Below are 15,592 nucleotides of genomic sequence, written 5' to 3'. Positions count from 1 at the left end.
AACAGGACATCCTAAATGCAGACACAGCAGCAAAACTGCACCTTTATTACTATGGTTTATTTTCAGCTAAGCCCCTTCCACCCAAACATCTACCATTGGAAGTGAATTTGTGGTGGCAGAACTACATTTACTCCAAGTCAGGAATCAAAGCTCTTCACTCCCTTTTCTCTGCCCTCCCTGTTGTGAGCTGTGGGACACAGCATGCTTTCTCCAGCAGCTCTTCACCTGCACGTCTGCAGGTGAATTGGAATAAATTGGAAGCATCTCTCATTCTGCACAGAAAGAAAGTGAAAGGAGTTGAGGGACCAAGATATAAAAAGATGGCTTTTGCAAGGATACAGGACTGATGTGCATTGGCTCATTGAAGTTGAGCATGAGATCCTAGTAACCTCTCCTGATGCTAGTGAACTCTTGTATGGCAAGCAAGTGGCAAATGCTCACTTTAATCCTCATTTTGCATTCTGAGGAGAACAAGTACTGTGTGCAATTGGAAGCAAAACCAAGAACGTTTCTTTCTGGAAGAAAACCCTATTCTTGGGTATGAACAAAAGGAAAAGGAAAATAACTATGGTAACAAACTTTTCAGCCCATAGTCCCAGAATCACATTTTGCTCTGCTGCCCTTGGCTCGCCACTGCTACAAGCTTCTCCAAATGGACGGCGAGCCAGAACAGCAACGAACCTAGCTAAAAAAACCCCACCCAAGACTAACCCAAAGCCTTTCCTTCTCACTGTGAGGGCTCATGCAGCCACACGGGGGAGAGGGCTGAAAGGGGTGGAGGGGGGTAGGAGGGCACCTCTTAGAGAACTGGTACCTCTCTTCCCCTTAATTTGACCACAAAAGTGCAGACTTAGCATAAAGTGGTTGTTTGCCACTTGCACTGCACTATCCACTTGTTGGTTCTGTTTTCTTTTCCTTTTGGCCACTGATTTTTGTATATATCTACATTTATAATTCACTGCAATCATTATAACTGTAATACAACAAAGAAATGCGATAGAAATGTAATCTGAGGAGGGTTTTTAGAATTGCACTGTAACATCCTTTAGTATTCCAGTATTAATTTATTACAGTTCCATAAATATAAAAAGAGAGCTATTTTCACATTTCTTTAATTCGCCAACTGTTCCTCCATAATATGTGGATTCCACAGTAATTATTACAGCATTAGATGAAGATGTTAAAAAAATAAGCGAATGGACTATTTTAAATACTCTTTTCATACTACCGTAACATCAGGATCTCACTCATTAGCACCAATTAATTCATTTAGAATGAAATTTTAAAAGCCGTACGGAGCACTGAGCATGACATAAAGCTTCTCATAAAACCCAGCAGCAACTCGCCCAATGATTCTACCATAGAGCCCCATGACTGGTTTAGAAATAAACAGCCCATCTTAGAGAATTTGAACAGGGGGAACTGTTTGTCTTTTCCTAATATGCATCAGTGATTTGTCACTGATCTCTGTCTTCAAATGAGCGTCTTACTTCTAGTTTGGCTTTTCTTACTTCATCTTCCAGCAACCAGATCCACACCTTTTGACTTTGGTTCCATGTCTGCCACTGATCTCTCCTCTGCTCACATCTGCCTTTCCCTGCTGAATCACCAAAAAAGTGCTTCACCACCACCACTGCCACCCTCATAATAGCAACTGAGAACTCACACGCAGCTCATTATTCCTGCCAAGTCCCTCATCACTTTGGGAGGCAGCACCTCTGAGGGCACAGCTTCCCCCACTCTGTGCACATGACCTGTATTCTTCACACTCGGAAGCACAACCCTCTTCCTGGCTGGATGCAATAATTAGTCTGAATGCAAGAAACTTAAGAAGCAGTCCTGATCCTACTGCAGAGCTGCCCTGCCAGAACTGTTTTACCAAGCTGTCCATCTTCCTGCTACTGCAAATCACTGCCCAGTGATTCTGTTTGTTCCTCTTGATAGCCACTTGAAGGCACGGAAGTGCTGAGCTAAGGTCAGAACCTCAGAAGTGCTAATGAGAAACATCCTTGCTTGTAAGAGATACCAATATAGAAACATAGTACGTTCGGTTAGTTGGCTTAACATTTAATCATAATTTCAAGTAGAAAAGTTTTATTGAAATCTGTATAAATCACCTGTCTTTATCAATCAGATTTTGGAGCTTAACAGTTCTATAGCCACGACGAGTAACATTAGATAGATTACTGCCTTCTAAATTTTAGGTATGGAGCTATTCAACAGCCAGTCATTATTTTGTCCAAAACTGCTGGGTCTGAGGTCCTGAATTCCCAGTCATCCTGTTTGCTCCCCCTTTTCACTGGTAAAACCGTGTTCGGTTCCTAGTTTTCTTCCTATAATGGGACCCAATGAGTGAACATCAGCTTTTTGGACACTGTAAACTAAAAATTATTCAGAGCTACTGAGGTGTTCTTTCATAAGCTGTGTTTTCTTTGGAACCTGCTGCTCCAGTAAAGTCAGCTCTACTGAATGTGGATAAAAGTAAAATCAGAGCAGAGTCTGCTTTGGGAAATCATCACCTCTCGTGTCACTTTGAGAACAGCAAAGCCTTGCTCTCTGTGGTTTCTATGCTTTGCAAGAAAAGAACAGCCAAATAGGATTAGGCAACCACATAATCCAGCCTAAGCATTTCTGGCAATGGCCAGTGCCTTTGTTGTTGTTGTTTAATAATAAAACTGGCAAATTGCAGATAACAATTTGGTGGGGCAGTAAAGTGTCCTGCTCACACGCATTCATGGTGCAAATCTAAAGAAATTATTGTCACTGACTCACAAATGACTTTGGGAAGAGATCGGTTGTGCCTACACAGATCTCAAGCAGGGCACGCTGCCTCCTCCATCTCCACCCCCCAGCACAGGGATGCTGTACGGGCAGGCAGGAGGTACTGAAAGCCCAGCTTGCCTTAGGCAGATCCTGAGCCACGCTGAGCTATGGGGCCAAGTCCTAAGAACTCAGAAAGCACCATCCCACCCTGCCTGAGGTTACGCTTTCTAACTGGCTTATGGAGAGCTGAATCTGCTGTTAAAGGAACCTCAGGCAGGGCAGATATACCTATAGAAAATGGCATTTGGAAGGAAGTGTCCACTGCAACTCAACTGGAAACATCCTACCTACACAGTTATACCTTCGTGTCATAAATCATCAGCTTTCTTTCAACAACAATATCTATCTCATACTATTTTCACGGCTGACATTTCCCAGTGTTTTCTTGTCTGTATCCTGGGCTTATGTGCTTTCTGCAGAGCATTTTCTTTTGGGCTCACGTTTTTCCTAAAGTACCGAGCACCACCAGCGATCCCCCTCCTTAACATTCACATCCATAACTGCCTCTTCTCCCAGGATACCAGACCAAACGCTCGGCTCAATAGCAATCAGTTACAACATTCACTTCGTTACAGAAGGTCTTCATACAGCCTGAAGTTTCACACTGCAGTTATACTGAGAAGGACACAATATCCCACAAACTTGGGAAATAAAGACTCATCACAATTTTGATCTTCCTTTGCCTCTGAGATTCGTGTTTTAGGCAAGGGCTGCAGGGCCTCTGTGTACCAACGCTGAGGCCAGTTTGTTTCTAAAGTGAGATCTATTACCACAGGCATTTCCAAGCATGGCCAAGAAGCAAGGCTGCTCTGCCACTGAAAAGCTGCAGGTGCCTCAAGTTTCTGAAATGTAGAAATAGCATAATATATGGCTGGATCAGTAAGAATAGCCCTGCCATCCAGCTCTTGACAGTCAGTGCCTCTGGGGGAAGGCAGATGGATTTGGAGCAGCTTTAGAGTGGAGAGCAGACACACAGGTCTGCTGAGACATAACAGAGGCAAAGCCAGAGAGACAGAAAAACGCAGTCTGTGTATGGAAACAAAATCACAAGAAAGGCAGGGGGGTTTCCAAAGGCAAAGCAACAAAGAGATACATGATCGTAACTCCACAAGAGGGACAAATCCTGAGGTCCTGCCTCAGGCGAGCTTCCAGTGGGAGTCTACCTACGCCTAGATGGAGTAGAACTGCCTACAGATGTGGCCCAGTGTAAGATACCAACAAAGATGCTCGAACAGATTTGCATGGGGAAGGCAACGCTTGCTGATACCTCCACGGTCTCTTCGCTCCAGTCATAATGGGACAATGTTTGTGGCTTGATTGCGTGTGTTCAGTGAGGCAGCCCTGCACTTCATACCCCGCTGCAGGACACACGAGTGAGTCTCTGAGATGAGCCCTGGCATCCGCCTCTTTAACACACCACACGTTCACCATGTGCATTCTCATCTTCAGCTGTGCTGCAGCCCCTTGCCCAGGTTGCTGGGAGGTTTAGAAAGGTGGATGTTTTCAGTCTCTGTGGGGTCTGGTTGCGGGGGCTTTGGAAGTTACAGTACCTTAGGCCAGTGTTGTCTGGGATTCAATATTGCATTAAGTGGTGACACATTGTGGGCAGGTGGGATCTATTATTGCATTATGGAGGCTGCTGCTTCCCTGAACAGGCTATGTTTTGTGTGTGAAGCGGGCCCACACCTGCTGGAGCTGGGACCTGGAAATGCGGAGGACGGAAGGCATGAGTCTGTGGTTTCCTGCCGTGGGGGGCATGTGCCTGCGGTGGGGCATGCGCACGGGGCTGCTCTCCGCTGAACGGCTGCGCTGTATGAAAGTGCCACCAACGTGAGGGTAGTGTTCTGTCTCCAGGGTTGAGGAGGAGAAAACGGAGGACGCCAGTCTTCTCAGGGGGCTGTACCTCGGGAGGGAGTGCTGAGAAGGCCTGTCCTCCTCCAACTGAAAAAGACCAAGAAGAGTGGAGGAAAAGGTGTCAGGCAAAGACTTGACTCGCCCCTGGTTTGTGATGCGCATGCTGCAGATATCTTCGCTGGCGGACGAGAAATGCTTTTGCTCTACACTGGGCTAACTTACTGCTCTGTGCCTACAAATTCCTAAGGATCCCATGGGCACCACGGGAGCCTGCAATTATGGGGGCCTGGCATGCTCTCCCCAGCCACATGCGACCGCGAGCGACACCAGCAGTGTCAGGTTTGCTGTATCTGTCCCCTCCTCTGGCTACTGGAAATGTCTCTTCAGGCCACATGCCTCACCACTCTGGCATCACTTATTTGATATGTCATTAGGCTAGTCATACATCCTGCATATAGACAACAGGCAAACTCTGACCGCACTTGGAAACCACGTGTATGAAAGAACAGGTGAAACACTCAGCGCTCAAATAATTATATGCATTTAATAGTGAGAGATTCTCAAGGACTCCTTCAGTGCAGCTTAATAAAACTCACTCCAGGGATTTGCAAAGGCCACTCTGAAGGCTGTTAGTGGAGTTCCCTTTTCTCGCGCTGACATTCCTGCCTTCTACTCAGTACCTGCAGGGGGAGCGTTAATGCTTCCAGTTTTGGTAAGCAGAGGCAGCAGCTGGAAAAGCAAGGCAGTGAGTAACTATCGCTCAGTAAGAAACTGAAAACAGAGCCACAGGAGATGATGAGGAGAAGATGTACTCTTAGGTCCCTTTTCTGCTTCTGTGATCCAGGGATGGCCATGGAAGGAAGGAAGGAAAGAAGGAAGGAAGGCATACTCACAGAGGGCAGCATCTGAGTTTGCATCAGGATGAGATCGCAGTCCCTACCTTCCCTCTAAGCAGTGAATGGGAGAGAGAGGCAGTATGGGAGTGACTTCAGACTCTTCACCCTGCAAGTGCTAAGCTCTTTCTCTCCTTTCTACCTGTGCAATGACACTTGTGCTTTCACAGGGGTTTCCAAACCTGCATTTCTAAAACAGACCATTTTTTTTTCTGGAATTACATGTTTCCTTTCAAATTCGTTCCCTTCCTCATACTGCATTTGTTTTCAAGAAATCAATGCAGGTTTCAAACTATAACCAGGAAATGTGAAAATCCAATATTTTATTTTCATAAGCCAACACTATTCTCCTTAGCTGACTAGAGATGTTGCCCTTGCAAATTATCTAAGGAGAAGAGCTGAACTTCATCCAGCCTCATATATTTTCTATCACCTTCAATATCTTTGCAGCATTTTGAGGCTGATATCTTCATAAGGATCTGGAAACTACTCAGCTTGTGGTGGGCATTAAATGTGAAAAGCAATTATTCACAGTCCTACATGTACTGCACGTCACTGCACAGATAAGACTCTCAGATAACAATAATGTATAGCACTGTCACTCAATATTTGAGACAAATTCTAGACAGCAACTCCAATTCTGGAAAAGGACAATCATCTCTTCTTTGTGTAGATGGCACACAAATTCAGTCCTGGCTAAACTGTTTGTAGGCTGCACAGATACATAGGTGGAATTCTTATCACCTGCTTCACACTAAGCATCTAGTATGATTTTCACTGTATGCATCATACCAACACGGTAAAGCCTTCTCAGCTTAAAGGACCACTCCAACTATCTTGATGGACTCCCTTTACAGCGCAGAACCAAGGACCTTGCCCAGGCCACAAAGGGATAAATTTCAACACCTCACCACCATGCAAACTCAGATATTGCTGCTTCCTGGCAGAAGCAGAGGTTACAAACATCTCACTTACATTAATGCATGTCCTAATGCTTGAACCACACAGTCAAAGCTGGAGGTGCTGCCCCTCTTCACCTCTTTGCCCTTGGCAGCATTCAGGCTGGACCACCCTCCATCAGCCCTATCCTGTTCTGTTTGGGCAGGAGCAGTGTGACACCTCTCATGCAAAGTCCCAGGGAAAGGTGGTGTTGACAGAGCTCAATAGACTTAGAATAATACATTAAATGTAATTAGCAATTTTCTGCAAATGCCCACTGCTTACTACTGAGAAATGGTTCCACAGGGTAGCTCACAGATGTTGCTGTAGAATGAAAAGGAATGCAAGACACAGCACCTACTCATACCTCATTTCCTTGCTGCTTTCTTCCCTTGGCCTACCTCCTCTGCTCAGTGTTGTGAATCTGACAGCCTGCTGTTCTGCTTCAGCTCATTGCTCGGCTCTTTCAACCCAGCTCTTTGTCTCAGAGCCAGTGAGGTGGTATTTTCTGTCATCTCCTTCTGCTGCCTCCTGTACTCCGGGAGTGCTAACAATTTCCCTCATCACTGCTGCAGGGTCTGTGGTCAAAGAGCTCAAAATGTAATCCAGAAAATATCCTGCTCAGCTTTCAGTCCCCAGTGCAAATCAAATGAAACTTCCAGTAGCAGACCCAGGGGCAGCCCAGAACACTACAACACATGAACCATAAAGTCAGTACAGATCACCTCTAATGCTAGATCCCTGTTCTGTGAGGCAGCCCTCTCCCACGTCTCTGTGCCTCTTTCTGAAGAATAACTGCCATGACTTCAAATAAATGAAGGAAAGCAGCTGCACGCAGGGGTCAGCAAGGCCAGGCTGCTCCCAAGGACACCAGGCAACATCACAACTCCTGCATCCCTCAGACAAGGTGATGATGAGGTTCAAGAGCACGAGGGCACTGGACTCCAGACCAGAACAGAATTTTCTTGGCTCAGTGAGGGTTTCAGCACAGATTTTTACAGGATAAAGTCAGTGACAACAGATAAAGTTGGGCTCCCAGGTGAAGCTGTCCCAGGCAGCCCAATGTGTTCTAACTGCCTCCTGTCTTACCCATGTTATTCCCAGCACAAGTCTTCATGCTGAGCACGCTTGTGAGATCTCTCAGCAAAGATGCCAAGGGTGGGATACGACCGAGAAGAGTTTCTAAGTTTGCTGATTTCTTAGGGTCAAGACCCAGACAACTTTAAGTCCATCTGTGCTATTCTCCTGGCTCTGGGAGGTTGGCTGCAGGAGAAAAGAGACCTAACATAGTAATAAACCTAAACGCTCTGTTAAATAGAGTGTTGTATGCTCAGTGCTTCACTAAGTGAAACACAGACAGAAGGGCTTGAACTGGATATGGTTTCATGTACCAGCACTTCCCCTGAGTCTGTTCTCTGTTGTAGCTGTCTCATTATCATTTGAAAATAGAAGATATCTAATACATGAGAACAGAGAACTACAGAATCATCTAGGCTGGGAAACACTTTCAATATCAAGTCCAATCATTAATCTGATCTACTGAGCCACATCACCACACCACGTCCCTCAGTGCCACATCCACACATCTCTCAAATACCTCCTGAGCCTGAAATTCTCCCAGTCAACTAAAAGCCTGTTCTACACTTCATTTTGCCCACAGCACCATTCATTCATATTGTGCTCTCTCACATACTACAGTTCCATAAGGACACCACCTTCCTTCACACTTGCAGTATTTCCTACATAGATTTAAACATCTGAACAAACATCTGAGCTGTAGATGAGGACAACCTGGGAAACTACACTCTGGTCAGCTTGGAAAGGTCTTGGAGCAAATCCTCCTGGAAGCTACTTCTATGTACATTAAGATAAAGGTAACTGGGAGATATCAGCACGGCTATACAAAGGCTGAATCCTTCCTCATGAATAGATAGATTTCTGTAATGAGATTGCTGGCTCACTGGGTGAGGAGAGAAAGAGGAAGGATGCTCATCTCAACTTCAGCAAGGTTTTTGACATTGTCTCCAAAACATCCTCATAGACAAAATGATGAAGTAAAGGTGAGATAAGTGGACACTGAGCTGGACTGAAACTGTCTGAACTTCCAGTCACTGGTGATGTAGCCCAAAGGATTATATTAGGGACACTCCATTAGTGACCTAAATGATTGGACAGATTGCACCCTCAGTTGATAGCATTTTGGTAGAGAGGTACCTGGGGTTCCTGGTGGACACCAAGTTGAACATGAACCATCAATGTGCTCTTGCTGCAGAAAAGGTTAACTGCCTCCTAGGCTGCGTTAGGAATGTTCCAGTCAGATGGAGGGTGATGACCACTGCCCTCTTCTCAATGCTGGTGGGGCCACACCTAGAGCACTGAGTCCACTTCTAGGCTTCCCATTTGAGAGACACACAGAGCTATTAATGATAGTCCAGTGAATGATGAAGGGGCTGGAGCATCCCTCACTGGAGCAAAAAAATGGAGAGAGCTGAGGCCTTTTAGCCTGGAAAAGACGAGGCTCAGGGAGGACCTTATCAATGCATGTAAACACCTGATAGGAGAAAGAAGAAGCAGCCAGACTCCTCTTAGTGATGTCCAGTGAAAGGACAAGAGGAAACAGTCAGAAACTGAAATACAGAAAATTCAGTTTAAATATAAGAAAAAGTGTTTTTGTTGTTGTTCTGTTTGTTTGGTTGTGTTTTTTTTTTTTTACCGATATGGAGAATTTAATACTGGAACATATCGCCCAGAGATGCTGTGATGCCTCTGTCCACAGATATTCTGGACTAGACACAGTCCTGAGCAACCTGCCCTAGTTCACCCACCCTGGAGCAGCAGGCAGGACTGGATGCTCCAACCTCAACTATCCTATGATTCTGTGACAATCAAGAGGTTAGTGTCTTTTTGCCAGAAATGGCATATACTGGAGGAACAGAAGTAAGTGTTAAATCAGGAATACATCATCGAATCATAGCTTCATGCAAGCCTAGAAGAAACCCAAGGCTGAGCTGCAGAGAGCACTGACAGTGAGGAGGCCCTCAGTATTTTCACAAACAAAGCCCTTGGGCAACTGTTTACAGCTCTCATCATCTGTGTCTCCAGCCTTGCAGTACCAAAGAAGAGGCTCCTTCTTTCCTTCATGCACCAAGTTATTTTTCCTTAGAGAATTAGCAGCTGTTTTTGTGATGAAATTGAAAAATATGAGTAATTTTGAAGCTGTGTATGTAGAGGCAACTGAAGGATCCAAACATCAAAGGAAGCATAAGTGAACCCCAGGCACTCAAACAAGTCCAGTGTTGGTCCAACTACATAAAGAGCTAGGCTCAGAAGTAACCAGGGAGTATTTCAGAACTGAAGAACACAGAAAGGCACAGACTGCTGGAGAACCAAGGGTGTCTGATACATTAAGTGACCACCCACAATCACATTATCTTTATGTAATGAAAGGAAGTGAATTTTCTTTTTTTGCCTGCTAGGATGACCTTTTTAAAAGCATCATTGTGCTGTGCTAAGCAGCCTTCATGCTGCATCATACCCAGCTCCCTCAGTCATTTCACACAGCACTTACTATCCTTGCTCCAGCCTTTTTTAGCTATGTAAAATATGCCAGTGAAGCATCCCTGATGGTTCTTACCAGCTGGTTTGTGCCACCTTCATTGCATTATGAGCATCTTGCACTGATCAGTTTAATAAGGGTACAGAACAAATTCACACAGAAGCTCTTTCAACTTTGCTTGTCCTGCCTATGCAATCTCCAGACATCTAGGTCATTCCAAATATTGGCTTTTTACACCAAACACCTCCACCTTTTTTTTTTTTTACATTAATCTCTGGGATCCAGAGATGAATAGAAACTGGGCAGGGCCTGTGCAGAAGGATCCAATCCTGTGAACACTTCCTTAGATATACCAACGCCAAGAAGGAATGGAAAACAGAGCTACCATCTTCCAGAGGCAAACAGGATCGCAGAGGCACCTACCATGAAAGGGTATTTCTGCGACATGATCCAAGACTCGCCTGTTGTTTCCTTCATTCATGGATTGCATGTGCATGACAGATCTTCACTAGCATACAAATTTCAGCTCCCAGGAGAGCAATTTTATTGGGTTTTTTTTCCTTTTTTTTTTCAATTAACACTCTACAGCCTTCTTCTGAATGTCTGAGAAATGAAGACTAGATATGACACAGGTAATCTGAGCTAACAGTATATCATGGTTCTCCAGTTAATCTAATAAAATATCTTACCATTTATTGAAAACTGAACCTCTTTATGTCTTCAGAGGACCACAGGTTAAAAAAACAACATGACATTTCTGTGACCTAAATGCCTGATAATAACAGTGCTGATCACTGAAGTAAGGTTGATGAGGTGTACGTGTGCTGGTTACTCTGTGATTTTATTAGGTATTCAAAAGAAAGTTTAATTTCAGGGAGTTACTTTATGCTATGCTTTGCTGCAGGCCTACCCATGATGTATGATTACATTAGGCAGCATTCCCTTGTCATGTATTGCTGCTGCTGCTGCTGCTGCTGAGAAACTGTGAGATGTGCTAGTAACACCTTCACACATCTAAGCAGTTATTAATAAATCACTGAGGGATAATGATAAGAGGACTTATTAAAGATACCCACAGTCAGAAATGTGCTCACCTCTTGTATCTGTGCCAAATTGCTAAAATATCTTGACAACAATGTGCCCTTAGTAGTGGACAACACTACCAGCTATAGGGAGCACCTCTAAGGTGTTCACAACTTTTGCAAGTATTGTCAGAAAGTTTCACACAAGCATCCATGCTTGGAACCACAGATCTCTCCAGCATAGCTGAGGCTTCTCAAGACAATGATTTTGCTATGCTAGGCAATGAGATACAGACCAGAGTAAGCATCTTACCTGTCTCTGAGGACCAGTAGGTTCAGATTCTCGTCTCCTTTGTCGGATAGCTGGTGCTGAGTGTAGGGGAGAGTGGGCTGGACTTCCTGTCTGCTGTTCATGTTTACTGTCAGATACTGTTTGGGAAGGTCCTTCATGTCTGTGGGAACTGTCCTCCTCAGTCACAGGCTGCATACCCCGACTTCGCCCATCATGAGTCTTCGGCCTGACTGCAGCGTCTGCCCCCAAGCGCCTTCTCTCCTCACCATCTTCGATAGGTCTTAGCTCCTCAGGCTCCTCATCTGTGGTGCCAGAGGTGCTTGGCTCAGCACCTGGATGAAAGTCCTTCAGCTCCGTCTCCTTATCAATGATAACCCACTCCTTGCTATCAAAGTCCTCCTCCTCTGCAAGTGGCACTGAGCGGAAAGCATTGCTGAGGGCTTCATGTTCCACTGAAGCAGACACATCCATCCGACCACTTGCCTGCCGGTCAGCCTGGCCAGTGTCAATGGACAGCATCTGGGCCGGCTGGGAGGAGCACACAAGCCGTGATGGAGAGCCAGGCAAATCCATTCGTGATCTAAAGACAGAACATGAAGCCATTAAAAATAGATCCTGTTTGTGGTTAAAGTTAGAGAGCATACGAGCTGAGAAAAAACCTCTATAACCTTCACTCACTTCTTGGTATGCTTTAGAAAGATGGGCTTAGGGAAAAACACTTATTTAGAACTTATTTAGTAGCAGAGAGAGACTCCTCCTAAAGTAATTCTGTATGATAGCCACCAATTTCATCAACTCTCTTCCTCATAGCTGACAAGATTCTAACCAGTTTTTCTCCACAACATCAAAATACTCCTTCCCCATTTGGAATTCCTATGGGTTTGTGAAAACAAAAACAAAGACTTTAATCTTAAATCTACTGTCTGACTTAACAATGTCATTGCTGGGCTCCTATGCCTCTTCAATTGCACTGTGCTCTCCAAAGGTGGCCACTGAGGTCTCTGTGGTGGCTACACGAGCTTTTTGAAGACAGCAGGAATCTCACTGAAATGTTACAAAGGTGTAGGTGACCTCAAAATAATTTGGAGGAGCAGGAAGGAAACACGTCACATATGCAATGACAAAGGGCAGCATAATGTTCAGTGACTCACAATCTAAATAGCATCAACTTGTGCAGCCATGCAGAAATACCTTTCAAACAAGCCCTGGAAGCTCCCTGTGCCCCGACAGCCTTGGCATCATCTCAGCTGGAAAAGCCAGAGGCACTTCTGTCTTTCTGTTCCACAGTGTTATGGTCCATGCTTCTGATTTGGCCTGCACCTGCTGCTTCCTTTCCCTCCCTATTCAGTTCTGACTACTGCAGAGGCTGGCAGCTTGTTGCACAATCACAGTGTCTGATGCCCAGAAAAAAGACACTCACAGTATTTTTTTTACAAAGTGATTTCAACAAGGACCATACAGAAGCCTTGTGTGCCCTTCTGGGGAAAAATCTTCAAGGGAAAACACAGAGGTGACTGACCAGAGGGTGAGGGTTATTAAGGAGAGCTGGGTGTCTTTGGCACAATGGAAGGTCAGAGATGAGACAGAGAGAAGTATAAATAGAAGACTGTGAGGCAGAGAGGGACCATACTTGTACCATGCTGAGGGAGGCTACTTGGGAGATGACAAAAAGATTCTTGTTTTACAGATATGGGTTGAGGGAAGAAGACAGCAGAAAAGGATGCCTCCTGGCTATTACACATTTCCTACATTAAGAGAGCATGATGCTGAAACAATAGGGAAGGATAGGAGAAATAGAGGAAGGAGTTAAAACCTGTTAGTGAATGTACAAGAGTGGTGCTGCTGACTAAATGGCTTTTTTCCCCTTCTTATTTTAAGGAGGACAAGAAAAGAAATAAGTTAACCAGAACCAAGATTTGCTTTTCAATCTCCAAATGATCAATAGAAACAGACACAATCATTTCTGAAATACAGACAAGTATTACAGCTTCTTTCATCATCCAGAATAAACTAGCACCTAACAAACTGATGGTAATACCAGGGGCTCTTCCTCTCTCTAGTTCTTTTAGATCCTTCCTCATTTCAAGCTTGTGCCTCCCTGTGACTCTTCTTCTTAGTTGAACTCTGCTAGATTTTCTCTGACAGAGAAGGCTCGTCTCTTCCCTACCTGTTCTACAGGGGTCATTTTGTCAGTAACATCTGTAACTACAGTCCATGTCCTTACTTTCAATTGTAAGAGGAAGAGAGAGTAATGAAGAATATGAAGAGGGTTATCAGCATCAGAGGTCTATAACTCACATTCCTCAGCACACAATACTTTAAACTGCTTATTTTAATTATTTTTATTATTCTGTGCTTCTTGGCCATTTCCTCACTGTGGATCTGAGACAAGTACTCCCACAAGCTTCAAAATCAGGCTCTGCCTTCTGGATGCAATGCATACTTTGCAAATGCAAACAAATGCAACGCTAAATGCTGAATATGATGAGGCTGATGACTATTATTATTGAAAATAACCCTCACAGAATCACTGGAGTTGGAAGGGATCCTTGAAGGCCATCTTGTCCAGCTCCCCTACAGTGAACAGGGATACCTACAGCTCCATCAGGTGCTCAGAGCCCCTTCCAGCCTGACTTTGGATGTTTCCAGGGATGGGGCTTCCACAACTCTGGGCAAATGAAAGAATGAAACTCACCAGATGAGAGTATGTATGTATGTATGTATGTATGTACATACTCTGTATGTATCCTAACTCCATCCATTCTTCCCTCCCACCTAAGGTCAGCAAAAAGCTTTAGGACTATTAACTTCATCTCTGATCTAATACTTTGCTTTTTCTCTGACAAACGTCCCACTCTTTACCTGTGGAATTATTCCCACCCAGGAACCCTTCCCACTAACTGGCCTTATTAACGGACAAGAACATCTCATCACAAAGGTCGCAAAGCCCACAGGCACTGACTCCTCCACTTAGAAAGGACCTTTCAGTGCACCATTTATCAAATGATCAGATTGGCCTCAACAGTTAACCAAGGCACCACTACATGCAGCAGGTTACAGACGGTAAGCAAACCTTCTTTCATGTAGATCTGCCTTGCCATCAGCTGTAGAGAGGCGTTCTGACTCCGGGCTGTTCACACGGCGATATCTTAGGGAGCGCGCTTGTGCGGTAGGGGACTCTGGAGGCACTCGGACAGGGGAGCTGGGGCAGACCCCATTTCTCTGATCTTCTTCCACCATGCACTGAGTCTGCAGGAAATAAACACAGACAATGCTGAAAACCAATCACAAACTTGGATTTCCCATCCTTCACTGTTGCTCTGTGTGTTCTTCCAGGATACAGTTTCAGCTGCATTTTCACAATCTACAGAAACAACCTATGAAGTAACTCAAGGGCTCACGTGCCCCGGCAATTATCCAGTATTAAAACAACGAATGGATTCTAAATCAATTCAAATATTTAAACATCTCTACAAGATGGCCTTTGCCTTTCAATTACCCTGGAATTCTCATGGACTAAACTACTGCAAACACAAATTCTGTTAATCTGTGGTGTGCAAGAGCCAAAGCAAACATGTACAAAATCTACATTTTAGCTTATATTTATGCATTATATTGAACGTATATACTTCTACTTTGGATGGACATGATATGACTAAGTCAATTCCTAATTCCAAGCAAATATCTTTGCTTGAAATAAACAAATATCTTTGGGGGAAGAACAAAATACTGATGTTATACTTGTAGGAAAACAGGCAACTTGGCAAGATCCACTGGGAGAAGGTTCAAGAGAGAAAGAGAAAACATCTGAAAGAAACCCAACAACAGAGAATGAGAACTTTGATCTGATGGCAAAACAAGAACTTTTCTCTGTGACAAGGAGCAGGAGAACCACCCTTAGCAGATAAATGGGACACAGCAGGACTTGAACTATGTGAACAGAGAAAAATGATTCTCCCTAGTACATCCTGGGGAAGTACTGGGAAGAACAACAGACAGATCTACTCGCTGCCTAAAAACAAAGAGCCAGACAGAGGCAGCGAGAGTTAATTCTAGTTCCACAAACTGGAAAACAAAGGATGCTGAGGCTGGGTGTAGAAAGGTGTTTTACAATCCAGCTGCCTGTGTCATTCTGAAAGACACACAGTATGCCTGAGATTGCAAGGAGAGGGAAAGCTTCATCCCTACAGATCAAATCTGCAGCCTCTTTTAT

The 15,592-nt window shown here is 44.5% G+C and overlaps 1 protein-coding gene across 10 annotated transcripts in view; it reads right to left on the bottom strand.

Moving 5' to 3' along the window:
- TTBK1 (tau tubulin kinase 1) overlaps window positions 1-15,592 on the bottom strand; it is an 88,906-nt gene that overhangs the window by 15,520 nt on the left and 57,794 nt on the right. For 8 of the 10 annotated variants that reach the window (XM_085541110.1, XM_085541109.1, XM_085541107.1 and 5 more), the window contains 2 exons: window positions 14,453-14,628; window positions 11,401-11,959 (listed from right to left, as the gene is read on the bottom strand). In XM_085541110.1, coding sequence (XP_085397236.1) covers window positions 11,401-11,959; window positions 14,453-14,628 — 735 coding nt within the window. Of the gene's footprint in view, window positions 1-1,044; window positions 4,765-11,400; window positions 11,960-14,452; window positions 14,629-15,592 lie in introns of those variants that run through there. The other 2 variants (XM_085541115.1, XM_085541114.1) reach the window with 2 other exon arrangements.

This window comes from Coturnix japonica, chromosome 3 (assembly GCF_054131305.1).
Source record: "Coturnix japonica strain WE chromosome 3, WE-NBRP24, whole genome shotgun sequence".
Lineage (NCBI taxonomy): Eukaryota > Metazoa > Chordata > Aves > Galliformes > Phasianidae > Coturnix > Coturnix japonica.
Note: the sequence above shows the minus strand (reverse complement) of the source record. Positions and strands in the feature narration are given on the sequence as shown.